The sequence below is a fragment of the Carcharodon carcharias genome, chromosome 2, assembly GCF_017639515.1.
Source record: "Carcharodon carcharias isolate sCarCar2 chromosome 2, sCarCar2.pri, whole genome shotgun sequence".
Lineage (NCBI taxonomy): Eukaryota > Metazoa > Chordata > Chondrichthyes > Lamniformes > Lamnidae > Carcharodon > Carcharodon carcharias.
Genome location: NC_054468.1, coordinates 207236502 through 207264338, shown reverse-complemented (window position 1 = coordinate 207264338; position 27837 = coordinate 207236502). Strand labels below are relative to the sequence as shown.

General features: G+C 42.2%; 1 protein-coding gene across 2 annotated transcripts in view; it reads right to left on the bottom strand.

The window, feature by feature from the left end:
- Positions 1–300: 300 nt before the first annotated feature.
- The window catches only part of foxn2a (forkhead box N2a), a 67688-nt gene continuing 40151 nt past the window's right edge, over positions 301–27837 (bottom strand). For both annotated transcript variants that reach the window (XM_041213422.1, XM_041213431.1), the window contains exons 4-8: positions 26897–27024; positions 19055–19119; positions 16783–16851; positions 11909–12023; positions 301–9170 (exon numbers count right to left, since the gene is read on the bottom strand). In XM_041213422.1, the coding sequence (XP_041069356.1) occupies positions 8675–9170; positions 11909–12023; positions 16783–16851; positions 19055–19119; positions 26897–27024 (873 nt within the window). In that variant the 3' untranslated portion in view covers positions 301–8674. The remainder of the gene's footprint in view (positions 9171–11908; positions 12024–16782; positions 16852–19054; positions 19120–26896; positions 27025–27837) is intronic.

Below are 27837 nucleotides of genomic sequence, written 5' to 3'. Positions count from 1 at the left end.
TGCTGGGGTTGCCAGCAATGCTCACATCCCATGGAAGAATATAAAAAACACAAAGTTTAGTGGTATTGGTGTTAGTTGCAGCCTTTCCTTCTACAAAAGATGTCCAAGTGCATCTGCTTAAAGTTGGACTATACTTTCAAGAGATTAAAGTCACAGGATTCCTAGCAGTGAGTTCACTGTAGTGTGAGCACAGGCCTCAGAACATATCCATCGTAATGGCTGGTGCAGACCAGTGATTGAAGATAAAAGACAGGCATTTTATACACAAGGTTTGGGAAACTCCAATAATTGTAGTCAGTATTTTACAACAAAAGTTTATTTAGCAATACCATATGTATGCAATTTGCATATCTTTGGTGAAAATAAACATTATAAAACATTCTTATGAACACAGGGTAACATGCACATTTGCAGTGGTGTAATTAAACAGTTTTAAAACCAATAGGTCCAATAGCCTTTGAAATCAGATTGGCAGAAGCTTTGAGCCGCAACCAGGCTATCAGTACATATCTTGTAACACCAATCACCAAGTACCTCAATCTTTTCCCCACTCCCCATTATCATACATCCAATTCTTACTGATTTAAAAAAAACTAATTATGTTGGCATTTGAAATGTTAAGCATGTCATTTTTTTGGTTAGAAAGTATGAGAACAATTAGTATTGGAATAGTGGCATTTTGCATCCATTTGGTTGTTTTTACATCTTCTGTATCAATTTGTTTTACCACCAGCTTATTTTAAAGTGTTTCATTATTCTACAACTACCTGAGCACCATTCAGACTTTAAAACATGCAGTATTCAGTACAGCAATGGAAAAATATATAAATTACATAATGTAAGCTCAGGCAGAATGCCACATCCATCTTCAGAAATAAAATATATGTACAGTATAACATTATGAACAGCTTAGGATACACAGCTATGGCAGTAAACCTCTACTCTGCAGATTTTACTCACTCAAATCACCCAATACAAAATGTCCTAATTTTGTCTCATTATACTTCTTTTCAAGTTCTCACTCCACTCCAAAGGGTAGTGGTCAAAAATGGTGTTGAACACATCTCACACACAATTAGAACAAAAATATCAGAATTAGCAATCAATACCTAGAATTACACCCCCCGATATCGCTTCCATTTTTAGTGGGAGGTTGTTCATAATTTCGGGAACCTACTGTGAAAATGAATTAAAAACCCTGTGAATTACTTGAAAGGAGAGAACAAAAGCCCCAAATTTTTCCTCAGTGCTCAGGCTGGAGGTGGTGGGGGGAGGGGTGGTCGGAAAAAGAATGAAAGCTGCCATGGTTCCCATATCTAATTTTTTTAAATAGGCATGACATGTGGACATTGCTTGCAAGACCAAAATGCATTGCCCATTCCGAACTGCTCTCGAGGAAGTGGTGGTGAACTATCTTCTTGAATTGCCACAGTCCATGTAGTGAAGGTGCTTCCAAAATGCTGTTATAGGTAGGGTGTTCCAGGCTTTTAACCCAGCAAGTGAGTAGTTAAGGTAGCGGATGGGGTGCTAATCAAGCAGGTCACTTTGTCCTGGATGGTATCAATCTTCTTGAATGTTGTTGGAGTTGAACTCATCCATACAAGTCGAGAGTATTCCATTGCATTTGTGATTTATGGCTTGTAGATTGTGAAAAGGCTTTGGGGAATCAGGAAGGGAGACACTCAGCCAGCTTCTGACCTGCTCTTGTCTCCACGTTAGTTATGTGGCTGCACCAGTTCTGGTCAATGGTGACACCTCCAGAATATTGATGGGAGATTTCATGATGGAATGTCAAAGGGAGATAGTTAGACCCTCTCTCTTGTTGGAGATGGTCACTGCTTGGCACATGTGTGGCACAAATATTATTCGGTACTTATCAGCCCAGGCCTGCATGTTGTCCAGATCTTGCTACGCGCAGGCACAGGCTGCTTCATTATGAGGAAGGTTGATTAGTTACAAGTGAAACGAAGCACTGCAATCATCAGCAAACATCCTCACTTCTGACCTTAGCTGAAGATGATTGGGCCTAGGACACTGTCCTAAGGAACTCTTGCAGAGATTACTGGTCTCCAATAACCACAACCATCTTTCTTTGTGTTTGGCATGACTCCACCTACTGGAGAGCTTTCATTTCCAGGGACCCCTGTTTGAAAGTAAATATGGCTGTTTTTGGCAAGTGAAATCTCAAATGTGACATCATCTCCTTCCATTGCAACAGCATTTGCTGTGTGGGCATGAAGAATCTTCACTTCTGGAATATAAATAAAGGAGAACTGCTGGTTCTCACAAAGCAATACACAAGTGTGAACTGCCACCTTAAGAAGAGAAATGATGCATCAAAGGGAAAAAGCCCCAGATTTCATATACATACTCCAAACAAAATAGGATCACTGCCATCCACTGTCAGTTAAATATTACACGTTTGGGATCAGGGCAAGAAACTGACATTCTTCCATTTTCCATTACAGCAGTGCCATATTCACACTGTAGCTGATTTTGCACACATCTCCACAGAGCGATTCATTTACTACAATAGTAGCGGAGGGTTCACCCACTCCTAACACTGTTTTGGAAGCAAGCCGACCAGTTTTACTGTGTTCCCAAAAATTTCTGTAAATTCTCAGCCTAGTAACTATGCATGATATTGATCTGATCCACATGGCAGCCCTGCTCAGAGATGCAATATAAACATGTATGTGCAATGCAGAAAAATAAAGTTTGAATCTTTTCCTCTGTCCTGAAGCAGATCACTGGTCTTTGAAACGCTGAGAGCAAAGCATTCTACATTATATATATATCATTGAAATTAGCTGCAACTGGAGCCATTTCCACCCTTGGAAATGCCTGCTAAACAAAGGTAACATAAATTCTTTCATTGCTGCCTCAGTGGCTCATGAAAACAGTATGTAACTGGACTGTACTGAATTTACTTAGCTTAGCTGGAATCAGCCTCAGTGCCACTATTCTATGGAGAGGAAAATAAGCTGTGGTTCACCTTCCTAATATCACCATGAACCTTACCCCACTGGAATGTGCAGATCTAGTGCTGATAGGATCAAATTCATTAAGCAATGCTTATGGAATTGTATCCCAGGAAGCAATTAATGGCTTTGAAGGGTGGCGGGAAGAAAGAATTGTCAAAACATGCCACCTCTAAAGGAATTCCTTTTTTACTTCTGGCTTTCCTGCTGGTTCATTTGGTGAAATCACTGTTCAGCCCAGGAAGGATTGTCCCAATTTCAGTCCTCAGTCTATCTTTGTTTGACATGATTATCTACCTGGGTGAGGTGTACTAGAAGGTAGCAAGCAAATATGAAAGAGGAAAAAGAGCTCTCAACAAACCCACATATTAAACCTATGATATTGTTAAATTATAGAGATAAAAAATTAAATAATAGGTTATTACAATTTAGAAATAATTTGGGAGATTTTAAATTGACTGATAACAGAGGTACAGGTAACCATTATCTTTAGTGTTGGTGAACTGGTGTCAATTTTATTCACTGTGGCAGCTATTTTAAAATCTGTTAATTCCAGGGGAGATTTAATGTTTTATTTATAAACAATATTTTTTTCATTTTTATGCACTTACTGTGAATGTAAGATTGCAACTGAAAGTAAAGTTAGGATAATTTTGCTTAAGCAAGAAAATTCATGCATGTGGCCACTATTTGGTGTGCGGCAGCAGTTACGTATATAGTTGTGTACCAGGTAGGGTTTCTAGCCAGCAAAGCAAGAGAAAGTTTCACATTTCTGTGTGCTGAAAACTTGCATTATGTTAGTCGATTGAATTCCAGCGCAAAGCTATAGCTCTTGGCAATTTGCCAAGTCTCAGATTTTAGGTAAGGTTGCCCCAGTAAAAATTGAATATGCATTTTATAACAAACCAACAGAAAATGAGCTAATGTGGATTTCTCAACTGTTTGATGTGGAGATTCTCACCCGATGATGGGGTTTCTGAACATCAAAAACCAGATGGTCCAAAAAATTAGACTTGCAGGCTGTTTATTTGCCTTAACACTCAACAGCTGGTAGCAGTTATAAGAAAGAGGAAGACAATGGCCAGAGTTGTGCTGGTGTATCTCAATGCACAGGAGAACAGTGCCACATTACATTTTTTGAAGCTAAGACTGAACTACTCCTGTGTAATGTAAACAGGAAAATTTAATTGAGAAACTATTTACTTTGTTTTTTGAAGATAGTACTGGGCATATAGGCCATAAGAATTAGTGTGAAAATAAAAAGTCTCCCACTGACAGTCCGTGGCGACTTGTTTTCAGACTTCTCCCTCTATTCATGTGTGACAAGGCACTAGAAAAGGACCTCAACTCTGGGGGGAAAAAAGTAAATGAAAGTTAAAGTGGCAACCCTCCTGGCCATGACAAAGGTGTGTTGGTCTGCACATTTCCAATGCTACTGGCTTGTGTTAAATATTACATTTGGCATGCCCTTATTATCAACATACATTTTAGATTTTTTATGAAAACACTGGTGAGCAACTAAAATCTGGCAGATTACTGACAGGAAATGACTATTACCAAGCAGTTTGAATATGTGATGCAACACTCTATACATTGAAACATGAAGAAAGCTCCCCACCCTATCTCTTGCTAGGTACACAGTGTTCTTTCTCTGGTTTTACAAGAAGTTTTAATTTCTGTATCAGACCTGTTAACCCTCCTGAGGAGCATGTCAACTTTATACTATTGAGAAACCTCAAAAGTTCAGCGAAAAATACCATGCTTGGCTGATATCAGAACACAAGTTTAAAAAATATACTTTGTTTTGAAAGAGGAAAAACCTTTTATTCAGAAAGGACATTGTTTTCTGGTTTTGGCAAATAGCCCATCCTCCCTGTACATTCCTGTTATTACTTGTATATTGCTACATGACCAATAAGAAACAGATTGTTTCATGCCAGCTGCCCTGTGCTTATTTTAATGAAAAAAACTTTGCATTATATTTGTGTTTTGCCTCCCAACCCCACAATAAAAAACTGCCGCTCTAATTAGGCCTCCAAAAAATACTGGAATCAGAAAAGAATATGAAAAAAGAAGGAAAAATAAGTAAATTATCAAAGGGCAGAGGAATGCTCACTAAAGTGGCATAAATTAACAGACAATGAGAAGTATGTACTTCTCATAGGATGTTCCCCAGGCATCCGAAATTACATGATTCGTTTCCAGGAATATAGAGCAGAATTTTATGTCCCGCAAGTGAGGGTGTGCCAATTGGGTGTAAAATCGCACGAGAAGACTTCGGGTGAGTGTCCCATCGTTATCCCATGGTCGCGCGATATTTCGCTCGGCTGGCGCACAGAAAAGTTGGAAGCACACTAACCAACAATTAAGTGGGCAATTAAGCCCATTAATGGCGCCATTGTCTCTGATTTTTCTTTGCCTGCCCAACCTTATGGTTGGCGGATGGGCAAATCAGCAAGGTGGACTTTGCATTTTTCATCAAACCTCATCCAAGATCGGGATGAGGTTTCCGTTATTAAATAAAATGAAAATAAAATTCTGTGGACAGTGTTTTTATCATCTATACGTTCAGGTGCCTGATCGTGATGCTTGGACATTTTTTTCCTGATTTTCAAAACTATTTCATGATCTTTGGGTCTGTCGCTCTCTCAGGCAGCTCTCCACCTTCAGGGAGCTTTCTCTCAGTGCTCGCCTGAGGAACCATCATCGCTTGCCCTCCTCCCCCACCCCGGGCAGCACTGAGCTTTTCAGTCTGCGCTTCAAGCCAAGTTAATTGACCAGCCAGCATAGAATTGCAGTCGGGGACCAATCAAGGTCGGCAGTCCGTTTCCTGAATGCTCCCGGGCCCACCAATTGTGCCTGCCTGGCGAGCTGAAAATTCAGGCCATAGTTGTGTCCGTGGAATCATATCATTCCCAACACAAGAAAACTGATGTGTTGGCCCTTAAATTTCAATTGGTAAAAGAGGGGGCATTGGCACCAAATACCCTCAAGTTTGGATATGTGAGATTCTATAATGTAGATCTACAAGTCCTGCACATTTTGGATTGGATTTTAACTCCCATTGAATTCAAGTGGGGCAGGAAAGAGACTACTAAATGCATTTGAAGGCCCATAGCTAATGTGCCTCATCTGCATACTTACAAGCAGCTGCCCATCTGAAGTGGGTGAAAATTAGAAGCTAGTTGGAAGGTGGCATTTGGAAATTTGGACATTCAGATGCCATGGTCCAGCAGCAAAGACGGCCTCAATGGCAAGCAGATAAATTGTGGGGAGCAGGTGGAGTCCAGGGCAGGAAAGCATGCAACTTTCCTTGTGGGGCCCAAAGAAGTACTCTTGGATTAACCTGAATGACCTTTTGTTCTTCCTGACCACTATTGATCTGCATCAAGCACGGTGGGAAAGTTGCAGTGGCGTCCCTGCTCAAGCCCAACTTAAAAAAACTAATCAGGTACTCTGATTAGCAAAAGTTTAATTACAAGGCACTTGACTATTTTCAGTGAGCATATCATCCACAAAACCGCAGAGAGAAGTCAAAGCGGTAGACAGCAAGAATGGGATGATAAAGCTGAAGGCTGCAACTTGATGGCCACCCCCACCCCCATCCCCATCCCGAGTGGGTTTCCATTAAGGGCTGGGAAAAAATGTTTCCCTCACTATTGTCTATGATAGTTAAAACATATTACATGGATTTACATTAGGGTGTTTTATAAGGGGATCCTGCATCAGCAAAGGGGCCATTAACAATGCACGTTACTGTAGAACTCTTACTATCACATTGCCATCAAAATCTTATGCATGTGGCTCTAGTGAGCTTCCAGAAGCAGTGGACTAGAACTACGTCAGCAATTTCTAATGTAATAAGCCAACGTTAGCAAGTGAAGAAAATAAAGGGGTCAAATTGCAAACCCATCCCATTGCATAAAAAGACATGATACTGAATTCATCGCCAATAAGTAGGATTTATTGAACATTGCACCCAAAGTATTTGGACTAGGCTATAATACCATAACGCAATAATGTGGCCTTTTTTGAGTCATGATTGCCAATCCAAATCAAGAATTATAAGTTAAGGATGGCACAAAAAAGGTTGCACTTAGTGTTAATAAACTGCCACAGAGTTGTATCTGACTGATTTTTCATTGTGGATTTCCCATTGTGGTGAGGGAGGAAAAACTCTGGAGAGAGGTTAATTCTACAGAATTTCTGGCATTAGTAAAGGCCTGGCAGCTGGCAATCTTTCCATCCACTTCTGCAATTGGAGATGGAACAAAAACACTCATAGAAGAACATAATTAAGAAAAAATACAAGCATATTTAAAAGAATTACAAGGCCCTACCCTCGTCAATGGATTCAGAGGTCATAAGTCACTAGCATAAATGTCACCTTGAGTCCGGCATTCAACAGCATTGCACCTCAATACATCTGTTATTTTATATATTTTGTGGAATTAAAAAATGATAGTATGTTGTCTTTGCATTGCATGCTGATTTTAATTCTAAAGCGCATGCTTGGTGACGTTCAGAGGCATTGCTTGCTTACAAAAAGGTAATCCAACCCTTTGATGTAACCACAACAGTACTGTCTTTTGATACAGTCACCACAGGCCTGTGCTATCACATGTCTCCCAGAAGGTTATTATAGGGTATACAATATTACCAGTTTGACATAACCAACTGCAGCTTCTGATTAACAATTTGATTTATACACCAATAATTTCATCACAGTTCTCCAAAAATCATGGAATCATGACCATTGTGATGACATTTCTTTAAAAAATACTTTTAAAAAACTTAACTGCATAGCAAAGTCAACTTCATTTTTCTTTTTTCAACTTCATTCCAATGTAAAGTGCAGCCTTCTCATGGCCTCCACTAATTTAGCTCATTGCAGCCTGGGAAACAGTTAAGAGGCAGTACCTCCGTTGCAAGGAGGGAAAAATATACACACTTTCTAATATGTTGGAACGTCTGATGATTATCCAGTGACCTGTGTTGGAAAGTGTGTATATTTGGACAGCAATAAGAACAGAAATGCCTTGCTGAGATATCCCAGAGAGCCAAATAGCCAGTTGAATTAGCCTGTGCATGAAGAATGGCGCTTACTGGGAGCTCCTCGTGTCAGTGGAACTGTGCCCCAACACCTGAGAGAGAATGATTTAAATCTAGGGGCATTTAGCAGTGATGTACCATCAGAGACAGTTCAATCTTCTCTGGAAACCAAGGAAACCGTATTCAGGAAAAAAGAAATAGTGAGAGAGGGTTAACTTTTTAAAATATCATCAACATGCTAGGTTGAAAAATACAGTATATGATCTCCAAGATGACTACAATATTGCCAAGCCCCACCACCTCTTTTCAACCCTGAATACTTAAGTTTACTTTTTTTCAATTAAAAAAAATCTTCTCAGTTTCTAACTGCTTGAAATGTCAACCAATAAAACAGCCTGAAGACCTAATTTGGTGTGCAGGCTGATCCATTGCATGTGTTGGTTGCTGTAAAGTCCACTTTTAAAGAACTGATACAATCCCATGAAGTACTTCTTGTCTCAGAAAGGTGCAAACAAATGGCAGTTTACATAGAAATGAAAACACCTCAGTCTTCATATGGCTTGTTTCTTCCTTTTGAGAAGGAATTATATTGAAGAATATTGCCACATTGACACATTATGGCAGAGAAGGGAACAGAAAGGCTATTTCACACTATGATTTTCATTCCGGCTTTTTCCTGGTTTACTGTCTAAAGAGTCCAGGCACATATGGATTCCAGCGAGGTGCAAAAGTGAACCAGCGGCCTCCTTCAGCTCTTCATCAACTTCTTGCTGCACTGTTCTGCAGCTTTTTCCAGCCAAACGTAACACACTAGCAGTGTCATTTCCACATCGCTGGGATTTGTAGGCACTGGCACCTAACAGTTCATTTGACTCATTTTCACAGTCATCTACCTCAGACTCTTCATCGCTATGGAAGCCTTCACTTCCGTCGCTCCCCCCACGACTGGCTTTTGGAATGAACTCGTACGCTTCCTCCACAGAGGAAAAGGATGAAACGCTGGACCTGGACTCGCTGCGGTGAGACACAGTACCATTTGCACTGTAATTATGTTCCTCTTTAGGATCATTATTGATGACTGGTAAACCAGACAGACTCTTGCCAGCTTTCTGCAATGGAGAAATTTCCACATTGTCCCTGAAGCATAAGAAAATAAAATGTGAACAAATGCAATTTGAAATTTGTTAACTTGGTGCCCATTTACAAAATGCACATATAAGTAACAACAAATTCATTATGGATCCAATAAGGGATTCAATACGGGATAAATATGAGGATTATCTCTACAATAATAATGCAGTAAACAGCACTCAACACAGATTTAACAAACAACACTCAACATGGATTCAAAGGGGACAATGCCTACCTTATTAACCTCCTTTAATTTTTTAGGAAGTGTCATCTCGTGGATGATGGAAACTCATAAATACTTCTAGAAAGCATTTGACAAAGTTAAGTTAGGCTACTATTTAAGCCCAACTGGTGGGGATTTAGTTAAATATCAGGAATAGGTAAACAATTTGTCTTAAGAATAGAAATGAGCAGACACTTTGGAGGAAGCGTGTTAGAATGAAGAAATGTAGAGTTGTTTGCTGCAGGGACAATTGTGGTAACCACTCTTGATTACAGCATTTGACTTCAGTTCATAAATTCAATGCAAATTGGTCAGATGGAAGATCAGTGGAATCAAAGGAGAAATCTCAGGAAGCACAAAATGAATTAGACAGTGCTAATATATGCAAGGGAGGCAAACTACTCCATGAATGGTGTTGATGTAGCTAAGGATAATGTTGAAAAAGATTTCAGGGTCCTAAAAAACTTGATGCTTATTAAGTCCAACCACTGTAGGACCAGACCATTTGTAAACTATTTGACCCTAATATGAAGTTCCGGCTACATATCTGCTCCATCACCAAGACCACCTATTTCCACCTCCATGACTCACTCATCTCCATGCTTGCCTCAGCTCATCTGCAGCTGAAACCCTGATCCAACAAACATTTTGTTACCTCTAGACTTAACTATTCTATTGCACTCCTGTTTGGGCTCCCACCTTGCGCCTTCTGTAAACTTTAACTAATCCAAAATTCTGCTGCCAGTGTCCTAACAAAGTCCTATTTAGCCAACACCACTGTACTCAATGAAATACATTGGTTCCCAGCCCAGCAACTCCCCGATTTTAAGATTCTCACCTTTGTTTTCAAAACCATCCATGGCCTTCCCCCGCGCCCCCTCATTTTTTTGTAACTTCTTTCAGCCCTCGGAGATCTCTGTGCTCCTCTAATTTCTGGCTCTCACATATTCTTGATTTTGATTATCTTACTGTTGTACCCTAGGGTCTGGAATTCCTTCCCTAAGCCACTCCCCCCCCCCCCCCCCCCCCCCCCCCCCCCCCTGCATATCCCCACCCACCCTCACCTCCCTCTCTCTTTCACTCTTCCTTTAAGACACTCTTTAAAACCTACCTCTTTGACCAAGCAGTCCTGTCCTAATATTTCATGATATGGCTTGACATCAAATTTTGTTTGATAGCATTTATAGTCCAGAACAGAGACAAAAGACTGATTCCTAGGGCAGGATTTTTACCTTGTCAGGAGGGTGTAGCCAGGAGTGGCTGTGAAAGCAACCGCCACCCGCAATCAAGCCCCAACCACGATTTCATGCTGGCTGGCTAATTAACGGCCAGCCAGCATGAATCGTGCGCTGAAACACTCAGCCCTGCCTGGATTAAAGGGGGGAGGAGGGTGAGCATGGAAGTCAGCGCATGCACACAGGTGCGCTCAGTGAAAGATCCCTGAAAGCACAGAACTGCCTCAGGGAGCTGAAGATTTTTAACATTTAAAAATAATGAATTCAAAGATAAGGAAAATGTGTCCTCGTGACTCTGTCACATGGGGAGGGACATGTTAAAAAAGAGTTTTAAAAGTTTGTACTTTTTTATTAATCACGGGTCAAAATCTCATCCCGCCCATGGCTGAGGTTTCGCAAAAAATGCAAAGGCCGCTTGGCCTATTTGCCTGCCCCCCAGCCAGACAAAAATTTAGTTAAATTAATTGATTGGCTTGACAGCCCTCTTACTTGTCAGTGGGCACGCTGCCGATCCCCACTCATGCCACGACCAGAATATCGTGCAGGTGCGCGATGATGTCAGGATGCTTGATCGATATCATCACGCACTATTTTACTCCCATTCAGGTCGGGCGCATGCCCACCCGATGAGGGAAAAATTCCGCCCCTGGTGTCAGAGAACTGAGATATGAACAAAGACTGCAGAAAATTGTGCTTTCAGCATCAAAGCAATCAAAACAATTTTATTGAAATTTGTGACATTTGGCAAGTATATAAAATCACTTTGCCCAACAATCTGCTAGCATTGAAACTTACAAACGACCAAGTTAAAAGCAGTCTAGGCAGGCAATGAATGGCTGAAGAAGACATAAAGATCTGCCCCCATTTTGTTGAGCTAATCAGTAACTGAAAAATATCACCCCTCTCCAACAACAACACAAGCTATCTTAGGCTTAGTACTCAGGTCTGTCCTGTAACCTGATTTCCAAATTACTCCATGAAACAATTAATTTCCTTGAATATAGTTTTAATCTACAACACTAGAACAACCTAGTAATTTTATCTCTCTCTCAAATAGCAAGGTCAACTGTAGTATCCCAACTGCTGGTCTGGCTGAAGGTAGCTGCCTCCCCACAAATTGGGGTGAGGCCAGAGACCTTCCTGCTTGCTCTGTTCCATGTGGGTGAAATTAATCACTGAGTTCATAGATTTTCTTTTGAAGTGAGGTAATCTTCCACCACCTTCAGACTCAAGGACATTAGAGATGGATAAGTTACTATCCAGCAGCAAACTGAACATTGCTTTACCTTGTTCTGCATGTGGCTTCAGACATTTTCACCATAATGGGGGCAAGCTTCGAAAATGCACGTTTGTGACTCCGTTTTCGGCTCAGCGTTGGACTGTATTGCTGAGATGGCCCGCCTGATAAAACAGGAAAAAGTGGAGACATGACGATAATCACTTACTGAAGATGAATGGAAGGAACCAATTTGATTTTATACTCTGAGTTTGGAAGGGCTTTTCCTGATCACTTTATCTGAAAAATATTCTTACTTAAAAGTTCAGGGAACTGATTAGCTTCATTGTCAGAAGAATGGGTTTGTAATTCAGCCTTTTTTTTTAAACGACATAACTGTTTTTACTGTTTTACTAGTTTATTGGTTTTCTCCAATCTCTTGCTGCAGAACACCACCAGAAAGCTGAGGCAATTGATGCTGGTACTTAAGTTTCTTTATTGGTTCTTTATTTAGTGTTTCAGTCAAATTACTTAAAGTAATCTTCAATCTCTGGAACATGGGGTCATCACAGACAGAGTGTCGAATTCTACAAGAGAGCTGCAACTGAATTTTGTGGATTTAGTTTGCATTCTTAAAAATATGACGGTCTTTCTCCCATGGCTCAGTTGGTAAGTATGTGGCTATGGGGTGAATTTTAATCCACAATTTGGGTGAGAAGTTAAATTTTAAGAAACCTCAAACCCAACCATGGGAGAAAAACAAGGAATGAGAGAATACATTCAATGGAAAGACATTGAGGTTTTGGCAAAGAGATGTAGAGGTTTAAAAATAGTATTTTCTGAAAGTACATACAGGTAAGTAAAGCCATAGTCACCAGGGTGATTCCAGGTAGATAAATAGGGGCAGAGCATACAAAAGTAAAGAGGTAAAGATAAATTTATATAAATCATTGGTTAGGCCACAGTTAAAGTATTATGTGCACTTTTGGCTGCACAATTAGGACATCAAAGCCATAGGGATCACACAATATAGATTTACCAGGATGATGTCAGGGCAAGAAAATGTTGCAACGAAAAGCAACTTGAGATACTATGGGCAGAATTTTCCATCTGGCTGGGGGCAGAGCGGGTCCACGCTGCCATTTTACGTGGGCAGGCCAATTAAGGCCCACCCAATGTGTTTCATGGCTCCCGGGGACAGCGGTTGTGGGAGGGCGGCGGCGGACTCTTGTCACCAGTATCTCCCAACAGCCAAGGCAGTGCTGATTGTTGTGTGAGTGACGTTACCAACATGGCTTGCCCATTGCGTGTGGAATGATGAGCACATGATGATCTGGGGAACAGGCACGTACATTGACATTGTCCGCACACTAATTGATCAAATTTCCTTACTCGTCCTTTCAGCATCAGCAGTGCTGGGCTGAGGCCCAGAGCAGCAGGGGCCCCCTCTGACACCTGAGGGCCATGAAGTTCCAACATCACAAGCGTCACACCATCTCTGCCAGGCAGACACCAGCACAAATACTGGCACCCCGGCAAGCATCAGATCCTCGGCTAGTGTCCTGGGGCACACCAGTGAGGGCACTTCACAGTCACTGGAGCAGCTGGCAGAGACAGTGCCCATGGCGGACGACCCCAGAGGCTCATCTGGAGTCGTCTGCGATGCAGCCAACTCATGAGATGCGGCCAGGTGTGCGGGACCATCTGGTGGAGATACATGAGGCTGTGCTTGGCTTGGTGTCAGTGGTGGAGGAGTCCACGCAGACCATAGCTGATGCATTGACCCTCATGCATGAATGCCAAGCTTCCTCCATGGAGAGAGAGGCGACTCTCAAGGATAGGCAGCTCCAGGGACAGGATCAAGGGTTCCTGGGTTGCATCGGACCTGCAATCCCTCACAGCAGCATTGACCTCAGGCGGTCAGCGCCCGTGAGGGCAGTGATTTGGGCATCAGGTCTCCCACCTTGGTGCCCATCCATCTACGGTGAGCAGGGAGGGCCGAATGGACCTCACGTCGGTGGAGCAGCTGCCTCTCGTCTTTGCTGGTGCCTCTCAGGGCGCTCTGGATGAGGCTGTCAGCTCCTCTGCCCCTCTGCCAGTGACCATGGCATTCAGTGAGGCTGAGACGACTGGGGAGAGGCCAGCTGTGGAGCTGGAAGCTCCCTCCCAGGCAGGGCAAGCACAAGCTCCACTGACCAGAGGACGTCCGCCAAGGTCATCGAGGCCAACAGGACATCAGAGAGAGCAGGCTGTCTCAGATGCCAGTGCCAGTGAGGGGGCACCACAAAGATGTTGTACCTGCAAATGTAAAATGAAGGCACCTTAGGCACACCCCGGGTTCATCACTGGTGGTTTTTTGTTGGCACCCCTATGAGTTCCTTCTGATTGTGTTTGCAGTGCAACACCATTTTATTTGTATTATGTGAAGAGACTTTTGTGAAAGCATTAAATTAAGATCATCTAACATGGCTGGGGGTGCCTCTTTTCTTGGGCAGGTGGATGGATTCCTGAGATGTTATGAGTGATTTGTGTGTCATTGACATTTATTGACTGGGCCCATCGTCAATGCTCCTATCCTGACAGATTTGGCACTAATGTCTCCAGTATGAGGCTGCAGCCCGGGCTTGTGTTGGAGGTCCATAAGTGCTGTGCTAGCTGAAGGTTCCTTGGATTAGAGCGTCCCAGGTGCCCCTGCCTCCCTGGAGTATGCCTGGGTCAGCATCTGCTCCCTCAGTATTTCCGTGTGTGTGCTCATCTTCGGACTCACTGTGGACTCATTGTGTTCAGCTGCAGCCACTCCATCTACATCTTCTTCATCCACAGTGACCCCCTTTGCAGTGCAAGATTGTGGAGAGTGCAGTATGCAACTACTATCAGGGACACTCGATCTGGGGGGTACTGGAGTGTGCCCCCAGAATGGTCCAGGCATCAGAAGCACATTTTGAGAAGACCGATGGCTCTCTCCACCAGAGCCCTTGTGGAGGCGTGACTTCTATGGTAATGCTGCTCAGCTTCTGTTCTTGGATGGTGGAGAGGCATCATGAGCCACCTTCTGAGGGAATAGCCTTCGTCACCCAGCAGCCATCCATCTAGCCAGGTTGGAACACTGAAGAGCCCCGGAACCTGTGAGTGTTTGAGGATATATGCATTGTGGGTGCTGCCTGTGAACCTTGCACAGACTTGTAGAATCTGCACCCTGTGATCACACACTATCCACATGTTCATGGAGTGGAAGCCCTTCCTGTTGACGAAGGCACCGGGCTCACCTGCTGGCACCTTGATGGCCACATGTGTGCAGTCTATTGCACCCCAGACACGGGGGAAGCCAGCAAAGGCCACGAAGCCTCTGGCTCACTCTGTCTGGCTAGCCTCGTTTCAGCGATAGTGGATGAAGGTCAATGCACTCCTGAACAGAGCGTTTGTGACCTGCTTGACACAAGTGTGGACAGCTGATTGGGAGACACGGCAAAGATCATCCACCGACCCCTGGAAAGAGCCAGAGGCATAGAAGTTGAGGGCAGCTGTGACCTTTAGGGCCACAGCCATGGGGTGTCCACCCACAATTAGCTGAGATTTCTGGCCCAATCATCTGACAGATAGAGTTGACTGTCTCCCTTAACAGACGGAGCCTCGTTCGGCACTGCACCTCAGACATACTGAGGTCACTGCTTCGCCGCCTGTATACCCTAGCAGCAGGATAATGACGTCTTCTGCGGCCCCTTCCACCTTGGACTACCTCTTGGCCCTGCACTCCTTGTGTCTGCATCTGTCCTCCCAAAGGTGGATCTCCTGGAGGCTGAATGTGCACCCCTGGCCTCCTCCCCCTTCTAGCCCTCCCTTCCTCTTCAGAGAAGGTGCCTCCAGTGGAGAGATCACGTCCCATTCCCAGGCTCAGGGAGGCTTCCTGAAACCTACAAGCCCCAAAACAAATCCTCACTGCAAAGTGCTGACCTGAAGGTTGAGTCCAGTCCAACCAGCTGGTATGCGTTTTGAACTTTTCCAGCTCACACAGGCAAGTTTCAGTAACTTTTATACAATAAGTTTTAAATCGGTAGAATCGCAACCCCCTCTTCTCCCACTCGTGGATGAGATTCATACAAATTTCTGCTACCGACCTGCTCGTTGCGCCCCTGCAATGAGCCAAAGATTGCACAGGTGCCACAAAATCCCCATCAATTGGAGCCTCAAGGACCTTAAGTGGCCTGTTAATTAATGGCGGGTGCACAGCAGAGATCATCATGCGCCCGTCCACCGAAATATCGTGATGGCGCACGATGACATTGGGACGCTCACCCGATGTCACCACGCATCATTTTGTGCGTCGATGTGCGGATCCCGCCCCCGCACATCAAACGGCAAATTCTGGCCTAGAAGTTTTTCCAATGAAAATGGAAAGCTAAGACAAGTCTTTTTTTAAATGAAGCAAAATTCTGGTAGACTGAAGAGGGAAGGAATATTTACTTTCATTGAAGAGTCAGTGATGAGGCCATCATTAATTTAAATTTATTAGAGAGTGAGGAGTATTTAGCAGAAATATTTACAAAGAGCATTGCTTAGCCACAGGTAATGCTTGGGACACAGCTTATTACATCTTTTAGGTGAAAATTGGATAGATATTTGAAACAGTGGAAAATATAAGGCTTTGAGGAGAGTATGGGATTAGTTTTCGATTTCTCTAGTCAAGAGTTGGCACAGACAAGATGTGATTCCTTCGATACTGTAACCTTTTATGGAGTTGGAAGCTTCAGGGGAGATGAGCAGAAAATTTGGAATAAGAAAAAGAACAACTACGAAAACTGTTGCCTTGATTCACTTTGCAGCAATGACAATTTATTTTTCTACATTTTCAATTAAATATCCTCACTTTGTGCTAATAAGGCTATAATACCCTTTTCTGTGGTCAATCTGTTGGGGCATAAAGGGAAATAAAAAAGAAAGGCTTACACTGAGGCAGTCTTTGCTCTGGAGACGAATTCAGCAACATCATTGCAGTGGCAGCATCGATATCCGAACCTAACAAGAGAATATGAAAGTTCAAATGATCATAAACAAATCGACTTTATATCAACCTTCAGGTACATAACCAGCCCTAGCTTGACAGAGGAATGTAGAAATGCCAAAACCTGCAATCAAGTCTCTTCACTGCTAAGTCAATAACATAATAGTTCTATTCTCCTGGGAGAGCAGTAATATAAATTATGAACAACCTACTGTAACTGGCCAGATTTTAGTCAGCTGCCAACAGCCAATTATAGTGCTAAGCTTTGGTAGTCATAGTTACAAGTATGAGCATAGAAATTCTAGACACAACAGTTCTTGTGCTGCCAGAAGTGAAAAGGATATTTACATACAGCTTCCACACAGTACAGTGCAAACCACAATCTGGGATGGAAATGCATAACCATTCTGGCAAAATGCAGGATATTGTTACTTGTTTACATTGAAATTAAAAGGTTTCAGTCATCTTCTCAATGCATTAATTGGCAAAGGATCTGTGTAAATGAATTATATAACCCAGAATGTCCAAAGTTCAATTCTCATTCTGTGATGAGCTAGCTGTTCCTAACTGGGGCCACATTTGGCCAGTGTAGGGAAAAGGTTGGTGGTGGGGAGGCTGGGGTGGGGAATAAACATAGACTTTTGTTCCTTGTCACTATCCAGTGACACTTGTTAGTAAGTACATGTGTGTGGTATGCCAGAATTGGGCTCAATTATGCTGTTAATGAATCTGCCAACAGATCATCTACACTCAGATGAAGAATAGCTACTTACAAATATACATACAAACATATGAATTACTTGAGTGAAGAATTGAAAAATGCATACTTGGAACTATACCTAAAAGATATATCTTCTGGACAGGAAGATGAAAAGAAGCAATAACAAATGCAGGTTAATCACTGATTAGTATAGGCAAGAAAATTTTTAAAAATAGCTGCAGTAAATTGTAGATGTTTTTTCTCTGGTGGAGGTATATGGCCAGAGCCACTCATCCATTTATTTGGCATAAATTCATTCACCCCGATGTAGGAAACCAAAGCCAAGGCCTAGATCCTCTTCATCCAATGTTAAGACAAATAAACTTTTCAAGGAGGATTGCTGGACAGAAATTCTGAACTCTGACCAATTTTCCTTCTCTGGCCAAGAACACTGGACGCATTAGTGTTCTGGCTGAAATCAATTAATCAACATACATCATGGATTGCAACTTTTGTACCATGAGCCATGAGCATGCATGATCTTGCAAGCCTATTTGTTCTCTTGTTATCACTATTGCTGTGACATCCATCCTCCAATGTAAACAGGTAGAATTGCAGAGCACCAGCAGCCTTGCATTTTGTTGAACCTCTTCCCAGTACAAGTGGTTCCAAAAAAAAACATGGTTCTATAATACTTTGCTAATCCAGTGTGGCAGTTTTACTGCTGAGTGCCCACCCCGCCCCCCGCTCCCTGCACCCTCCTCGATGTCTTACCTGGTGAGAAGCTAAGCCTTCCAGACTACCAAACCTTGATCTGAACCAAATTACTTAGGCTCAGCCAGGGCTGCAGTAGGACACCAAACTGGTTTAACATTCTAGGTCAGAGAGGGCAACAGATAATATTTGCAAAGGTTTCAACTCCAAATCACTATTCAGTGACCCCCTGCTGGAATTGTGCCTGTGTGGGCCATTATGTGAGTAACTATCCCTGCAGTTCATTAACTTATCTGTCCTTGGTGTCAAAGCTCAATATGCGATTGGAGGCTCATAGAACTGTACTCCGTAAGGAGTCGGTGTCTTCAAGACAGAAGGTTAGAAAGTTGGCAAGGAAAAACAAAATCGAAGCTTTTCTCTTTTTTTGGAGAGCTGATTCAGTTAAATGGCAATTTATCACACGTCAGAAGCGACATAAAGTATACAGTGGGGAAATTTCAGAACATTTTCATTCATATTTTTAAATTAGAAATTTGTCAGTCATTTTATATAATCACTATTTTTAAAATAGCCAAGAAGTATTTCCAATGGAGGAGTGATTATATTCGTTGTTCATTTCAGCTTGCAATCTGTTTATCAAAGTACATACATTTAAAAACATTCGAACATACGAATTAGGAGCAGGAGTAGGCTACTCGGTCTCTCGAGCCCGCTCCACCATTCAACAAGATTATGGCTGATCTGAATGTAACTTCAACCCCACGTTCCTGCCTACCCCGATAACCTAAAAAAGGCATACTCACCTTTCTGAAGGCAGCCTTGGAGCTGTGGTGATGTTGCTGTGAGGTGATGAGGAGGTGGTGATGCACTGAAAGAAACATCAATAGAAGGTTTTTAAAGAAAACGGACTTTAAAATGACCCCAGCAGTTTCCTGATGGTGCTGATCCTTGCTGAGTTGCAGTTTCACAAGTACTACTGCCCATGTGGCCACTCTTCATGTATGAGACTAGATAATGAATGTTGACAAGCTGTTTGATGATGGGGGAAATCATAAATGAGCCCAATTTTTTGCTCATTGAATATCCACACACACGCACACTTTCCAGCAGTAGTCATTGGCTACTGATGAATGGAAGCCCTGGCTGTTTTCCTTTCCATGGTACAGCAACACCAATTATAGTTGTAGCATCCAAATTGTTCCCTCAGCTAAGATCAACTAAGATAAGCAGAGAAAAAGAACTAAATCTGGCAAATATGTAGGAACGTAACAAACTAATCAGATGATCCTGATGGCATTTCTCTGCTCTACCTTCACTTAACTAAGACTGTTTAAACCGAAGTCTTCACTAGATAATTGGTGCTTTTCAATATTTTCTGCATTTTTATAAACCGTGATTCTAAAGCCCTTATGTGGTTACAGTCAAAAGGAACAGACACCTGCTTTCAACCCATTTTCAATGCTGTTGAGAAATACCTGGAAACTCAAGTTGAGATGATTTGATTCACCCTGTTAAGGTTCACAAGATAACCTATGTCAACCACTCCAAGGTGCGTCATAACATGCAAGTTCCAGCACCAAATGTACGTTATATTCATTCCCCATCCTGAAGGCATTGACTTCCACAGACACCAGCCTTTCTCTGCTACCTCCTGCAATGGCCAATCTTAATGTTTGAATACAAGTACGAGCAATATAATCAGCTACAGTAGATAGAGAAGAACCTGCCAAAACAAGGGAAAGGTGCAAGGTAAAATTAGACAGTAGGTTGGTTGTGCAATCGGCCCACCTCTTTACTGGAGGTATTTAATTTTTGGTACTCAAGATACATAGGGAGATCAGAAACGTAACTATCAGAAAACAGCTAATAGCAGTTATTTTAAAAATCGCTCCTTTCAGTTAGAAAGTTTGTTTACTGCTTCCTGCTGGATAAATCTCATTGTGTTGTTCCATATAAGAACTACCAAAAGACCTGTTGGACTTGTAATCTCAAAACCGGCTAACACTGATACTGAACTACAATGAAACATGAATGATTTTACAAAAGAACCCTCCGCTCCTATTATATAGGGATGACCATAGTTGGATTACCTGCAATTCACTTTTTTTTATTGCAATGTCTAATACAACTGTATATATATGCATTTTTCAGCCTACAGACTAAAGCAAGAAATTCAGTAAAACACTCAGCTGTCCCAAAGTGCTTTTGGTCCTCTATTATTTTGGACTTTTCTAATACATGACAGCATGACAAGGGGCTGTAATCCAGCCTCAGTATTTAACCACACCCATTGCATTTATATAGTATTCATTATGTAATGAGAAACATCATTGCTCTTTAAAGTACTTTGAGGATAGTGATAGAATATAGAGGAAAGGACAGAGGGTTTGCAGGAGGGAAAAAGTAACGAAAAAATGGTTGATGGAGGCTATTGAAGCAGAGGGAGGATATGGCATGGTGAAATACTAAGGAAGGGCGTTCAGGGAGAAGAGTTGTGGTTGAATGAGTGGCCACTGATGATGGAACAAAGGGAGCAAGGACTAACGAGTAGGTCATTGTCAGAAGAACTAAGGATATGCACAGAAACCTGGGGTTGGTACAGATCAGGAAGGACAGTGAGACTGAATTGCAGTTACACTACGTGGTGCTGTTGATTTTGGTCAGCGTGGTCTTAAGTGTTGTGGGTGGAGCAAAAAAACCTAATTGGGAGGCCTTCAACAGGTGAGAAAACACTTATGGGACTTTAGAAAGAAAGTTGGTGATGGGCTGGTTAAAAGGTAAAAGCAATTTTCTGCAGAATGAGATTTTGAAAAATGTAAGGGCTAAGCTAGAAGATAGGGATTGGGTGATGTCAGTGATTAATGATGATAGAGGAGTAGTTAGATGATCTGTCATCGCAAGTAAAGAAAAGGACAGCCCCATTTGTTTTGCTGATTTTTGGTCACTGCTCTAGGCTCCAGCATTTTACTTTATTTGAAACAAGTACGTCTGATTCCCCAAAACTCGATTGGGTGAATGACCTGTTTTCATGTTGTACCTTCCATGTAAACTCTGTTCGTAAATACACGATCGTAAAATCATAGAATGGCTACAACACAGAAGAGGCCATTTGGCAGGCCTATCAGTGCTGGCTTTCTGCAAGACTAATCCAGCTAGTTCCTCTTCCCTGCTCTTTCCCCGTAGCCCTGATTTATTTTTTCCCCCTCAACTACATACCTAATTCCCTTTTGGAAGTCACAATAGAATCTGCCGCCACGATCCTTTCAGACAGTGCATTGCAAATCATAACCACTCTACAAAAAGAAGTTTTATTTCATTGCCCAAAGAACCAAAGGCAATCACCTCAAATCTGTGTCCTCTGGCTCTCAATCCTTCTGCCAACAGGAACAGTTTCTCTCCATCTTCTCTGTTTAGACTTCTCATGATTTTGAACACCTACATCAAATCTCCTCTCAACCATCTCTCCTCTGAGGAAAAGAACTCAAGCTTCTCCAATCTATCCACATAACTGAAGTCCCTCTTTGCTGGAACCATGCTATTAAATCCTTTCTGCACCTTCTATAAGGGTTTCATATCTTTCCTAAAGCGCGGTACCCAGAATTGGGACTCCAGTATTACCTAGTACAGGATTGTACCATACAGAGCTGGAACATCACAGGTTCAATTCCCAGTCTGGCTTATTTAGCTGATCTTAACCAGACAGCAGCAGGGCCACTTGGTGTCCGCATACCTGAACTGATAAGAGAAAGCTACAAACTCAACACATGAAAAGGCAGCTTATCTGGAGCAGGAAGAGAAAAGTGCAAAAATAAAGTATTTTAGTGAAATGCTTGGTTTGAAACGGTTAGGAATATTTAAAAATCCCTTAAGTAACATGTCAAGACAGGAAATATTGATGCAATACAATCACCATTAGCAATCTCCACATAGTCAGCATTCCTTCTAACCTCTCCTGAAAAACTTTAGACCATGGTTTTAAGTTAGTCATTTATCCTACATATGTTTAAAAATAATATATGTATCTATATTTTTTAAAGTAAGTTCCTAGCCATTGATGGGGGAACAGCCATGCAACCTATTCATAGGTGACTTGCTCTTCTACACCAATTACCAGGAAGTATACAACAGCAGCAAGGATCATCTATCCTTATATAAAAACAAAAAAACTGCGGATGCTGGAAATCCAAAACAAAAACAGAATTACCTGGAAAAACTCAGCAGGTCTGGCAGCATCGGTGGAGAAGAAAAGAGTTGACGTTTCGAGTCCTCATGACCCTTCGACAGAACTTGAGTTCGAGTCCAGGAGAGCTGAAATATAAGCTGGTTTAAGGTGTGTGTGTGGGGGGCGGAGAGATAGAGAGACAGAGAGGTGGAGGGGGTTGGTGTGGTCGTAGGGACAAACAAGCAGTGATAGAAGCAGATCATCAAAAGATGTCAACGACAATAGTACAATAGAACACATAGTTGTTAAAGTTAAAGTTGGTGATATTATCTAAACGAATGTGCTAATTAAGAATGGATGGTAGGGCACTCAAGGTATAGCTCTAGTGGGTTTTTTTTTAATAATGGAAATAGGTGGGAAAAGGAAAATCTTTATAATTTATTGGAAAAAAAAAAGGGGGAAACAGAAAGGGGGTGGGGATGGGGGAGGGAGCTCACGACCTAAAGTTGTTGAACTCAATATTCAGTCCGGAAGGTTGTAAAGTCCCTAGTCGGAAGATGAGGTGTTGTTCCTCCAGTTTGCGTTGGGCTTCACTGGAACAATGCAGCAAGCCAAGGACAGACATGTGGGCAAGAGAGCAGGGTGGAGTGTTAAAATGGCAAGCGACAGGGAGGTTTGGGTCATTCTTGCGGACAGACCGCAGGTGTTCTGCAAAGCGGTCGCCCAGTTTACGTTTGGTCTCTCCAATGTAGAGGAGACCACATTGGGAGCAACGAATGCAGTAGACTATACCTTGAGTGCCCTACCATCCATTCTTAATTAGCACATTCGTTTAGATAATATCACCAACTTTAACTTTAACACCTATGTGTTCTATTGTACTATTGTCGTTGACATCTTTTGATGATCTGCTTCTATCACTGCTTGTTTGTCCCTACGACCACACCAACCCCCTCCACCTCTCTGTCTCTCTATCTCTCTGCCCCCCACACACACACCTTAAACCAGCTTATATTTCAGCTCTTTCCTGGACTCGAACTCAAGTTCTGTCGAAGGGTCATGAGGACTCGAAACGTCAACTCTTTTCTTCTCCACCGACGCTGCCATCATCTATCCTTGCCATTTTCGCTCTCACTGAAATAGTGATCTTTACCATCATGCAGTATTGCCTTAGATGAGATTGGCATCTGACTACATGGAAGTATTTGTTTATTCTTTAATGGAAATTGATAGTATAAAACTAATACTGAGTTTACAATGAAATGTCATCTGACATTTTCCCTTACTTCCTGTGATTGCTGGCAAATAATTGCTGCTGGGATAAAGTTCTAAAGACAAGGACAGCCCTCTGACACATGCAGCTGTTCTAGATGTATGAACCTAGGCAATTCTCTTTCACAAGCTATTTTATCATGAGAGAACAATGCAAATTAGACCAACAGACCCTCAGCCAATATCCACAAACACACATTCTCCAGCAGGGGACATTCGATAATTATTAGGATTAGGAACACAGACCTCTAGGTCAGGCCAATACTGAAACTTCTGAGCCAGCTGATACTGGCTAACCCAGCACTGTTTCCTGCTCAGTAAAGCTCTGTACTGCAATAAGTCATCAGAGAGCACTAAAAAGTTTGTTAGATGAAAAGAACGTCTTTTGAATTGATCTACAATCATAGGTTTAAGTTCATCTGCCCCACCCCCACCCATAAATAACTAAACCAGACAGTTATCCATAATCCTGCCTCCTCCAATTTTCCATCAGGGTTGGTGGGGAGAGTGCATGGAACAGCAGACCTTGAATTCTGGGAAGTTGTGTTTGAATGAATCACTGTCTGAGCCACGTATTTCTTTGTTATGCAGCAGAAGAATGACCTTTCAACCGCACCCATCTATCACATTCCTGATGCAGTGCACATCAAACAGCATATCTAAATGACCATAACTGTTGATAATGAATAGTATACCTTTTAATGGAAATGCCCTGTCCTTTGCAGGGTGAAAAAAATTCTCTCACAATTTCCATATTTGGAGGGTGCAGTCACTGAAGTCTCATTGGGTCAGTCTTTCAGACAAGATGTTTAAAAGTATGATTATTCCAGTATGCCATACATATGATTAGTTACCAAGCAACATAACATAATATAAACAATTTTCCCCCAATGTGTTCCCATAGTAACAAGACAACTGACTCATTTACCATGATTTTTGTGTCCTGATGAAGTGAAATCAATCACTGCCTTAAAACACCTTGGTGCTCTTTCCCGTCCATTTCACATTGAGGGGGTGGGGGGTGGGGAGAAGGCGACATTTCAATTTTTTTTCACACTCAAGGGGCCAATGAGCAAATTTCGGAAAGATACGGTTTGGTACAACATTAAACATGAATTTCAAAAAAAGAGCTGAGGAACGAAAAAGAAACAACTTGCTGAGAGCAGAGCTGGAGAGTTAAAAGAGCATGAGAAGGGACAAGACTGAGAGCGGAGATGGAGAGCTAAGAGAGTGTGAGAAGGGATGAGACGGAGAGTGAAAGAAGCACGAAAAGGGGTGAGACTGAGAGTGGAGCCGGAGAGTTAAAAGAGCACAAAAAGGGACGAGACCAAGAGCGGTGTCGGGAGTTAAAATAGCGCGAGGAGGGGCAAGACTGAGATAAACACAGTAAATTGTAGTATACATAAGAATTATTCTAAATTAAGATAATTTAAATAAATTAGTAAATACTGTAGTAAATGTTTTATATAAAGTATAAGTTATGTCACTGTAGCTCGGCCATGTGGAATGTACATCTTGCGTGATGTGGGAAGTCATGCAGGCACAAAGTGCGCTCGATGACTACATCTGCAGGAAGCATCACCAGCTGCAGAAACTTGAGCTGAGTTGTGGAGCTTGAGCAGTGGTTCAAGTCACTGTGGTGCATCCACAAGGCTGAGGATTATGTAGATAGCACATTTAGAAAGGTGGTCATACTACAGCCATGAAGTACACAGGCAGAGAGGGAATGGGTGACCGCCAGAGTATCCTGAGAAACAGGCAGGTAGTGTAGGAATCCCCTGAGGCTATCTCGCTCTCTAACTGCTTTTCCAATTTGATTACTGGTGAGTGAGATGGTTCCTCAGAGGACTGCAGCAAGAGTCTGTGGCACAACAGGTGGCTCAACTGCACAGGAAGGGAAGAGCGGAAGTGCTATAGTAGTAGGGGATTACATAGTTCAGGGAGCAAACAGGCATTTCTGCAGCCATAGGCATGACTCCAGGATGGTATGTTACCTCCCTGGGGCCAGGGTCAAGGATGTCACAGAGCGGCTACAGGACATTCTTTTGGGGGAGGGTGAACAGCCAGAGGTCATTCTCCACATCGGGACCAATGACATAGGTAGGAACAGGGAAATAGTTTCAAATCAAGATGGTGTGTGGCTTGGAGGGGAACTTGCAGGTGGTGGTGTTCCCATACATCTGCTGCCTTTGTCCTTCTAGGTAGTAGAAGTCATGGGTTTGGAATGTTGATGCAGTCTTGATCAGTTGCTGCAGTGCATCTTGTAGATGGACACACTGCTGCCACTGTGTGTCAGTGGTGGAAGAGGGAGTGAATGTTGAAGGTGGTGGATGGGATGCCAAGTGAGCTGGATGGTGTTCAATTTCTTGAGTACCGTTGGAGCTGCGCTCATCCAGGCACATGGAGAGTATTCCATCACATTCCTGATTTGAGCCTTCTAGATGGTAGACAGGCTTTGGGGAGTCAGGAGGTGAGTTAAAGTGAGTTACTCACCGCAGAATTCCCAGCCTGCACTTGTAGCCACAGTATTTATATGGCTGCTCCAGTTCAGTTTCTAGTCAATAGTAATTCCCAGGATGTTAATAGTGGGGGATTCAGCAATGGTAATGCCATTTAAATGTCATGGGTAAATGGTTGGATTCTCTCTTGTTAGAGATGGTCTTTGCCTGGTTGTCTAGAGCATGGGGGCAGAGTCTCAGGAAAAGAGGTAGATCATTTAGGACTGAGATGAGGAGAAACTTCTTCACACCAAGAATTGGGAATCTTTGCAATTCTCTTCCCAGCGGGTTCTGGATGCTCCATTGTTGAGTATATAAAGGGCTGCGATTGACATACTTTTGGTTTCTCAGGGAATCAAAGGATTTGAGAAGCAGACAGGAGAGTGGAGGTCAGGCTGAAGATCAGCCATGATTGTATAATTCAATCATGGTCTGCTACTGCTCTGATTTCTTATGTTCTTAAACCACTGCGCCAACTGAGATACGATAACTTGGTACAAATCAGTTAGTAACTTCTGGATGATCCAGAATCCCCATTTTAGCAGACATTCAACTCAGTATCTTCTTTGCATATATAATTCACTTGGGAGTCCCTTATGAAGAAGTCACAAAAGCTGCGTTTTAAAATAAAAGCATTATCCCCAATACTAGACAGATTGTTAGCTTTTCTGTGAAAAAAAGTATGAGAAAGCTGATGTGAATTATATGCTTACCTTGGAGGCGAGGCTGGTGGTGTGTAGAAGACTTGTGTTGTTGAATAATATGGAGTCTTCATTAGAGCCTGAATGAGGTTTGGCCTGTACTGTGGGTCTACACACCACAGTGAGCCCTTCCCAACAGTCTGTCAGACAGAAATCACAAATAGCAAAATCTTATTTCATATCATAAAATACATCAGCCACACACCAGCTAATATTTCATAACTTAGATCAACAACAAAATAATGACCTTGTGGTTTAATGGACGTGCCCTATTGGCACCGATCTCAGTCATTCTTCCACAGCAAATCTCATTATTCGGCTTTTAATCTAGTATATTTCCTTGCCAGTTGCCAATGCCAGTTCTTCCTTCCACACCTCCTCTCCTGAGGCACCATTATCACACAAACATGACAACATACATAAACTCCTGATATTAATACATTTTCATACATTTAATAAGTTCCAAAGTGGTTGTAATTATTAATAATAAATTCTTTGAGTAACTAAATGTGATAATGGAATTTTACCATAAACCTAGGATTGGAGATACTTTTTCATGCACATCTTTACATGCTACATACTATTTTTGAGACTTATGTCCCCAAATTTTACACAACAGTATTGTCAAGTATACAGCAAAGAAACAGGCCATTTGGTCTAATTGATCTATTTCTGGCTTTGTGCTTCTCACGAGTCTGCTCCCACCTACTTCATCAAACCTGATCAGCATATCCTTCTATTCCTTTTTCCCTCATGTGCTTATTTAGCTTACCCCTTAAATGCATCTATACTATTTGCTTCAACTACTCCTTGTGGTAGTACATTAAAATAAGTTTCTCCCAAGCTCCTTATTGGATTCATCTTTAAAAGTTCTTTCATGGGCATCGCTGGCTGGGCCAGCATTTATTGTCCATCCCTAATTGCCTGCGAGTAGGAGCAGTTGCAGTCCATGT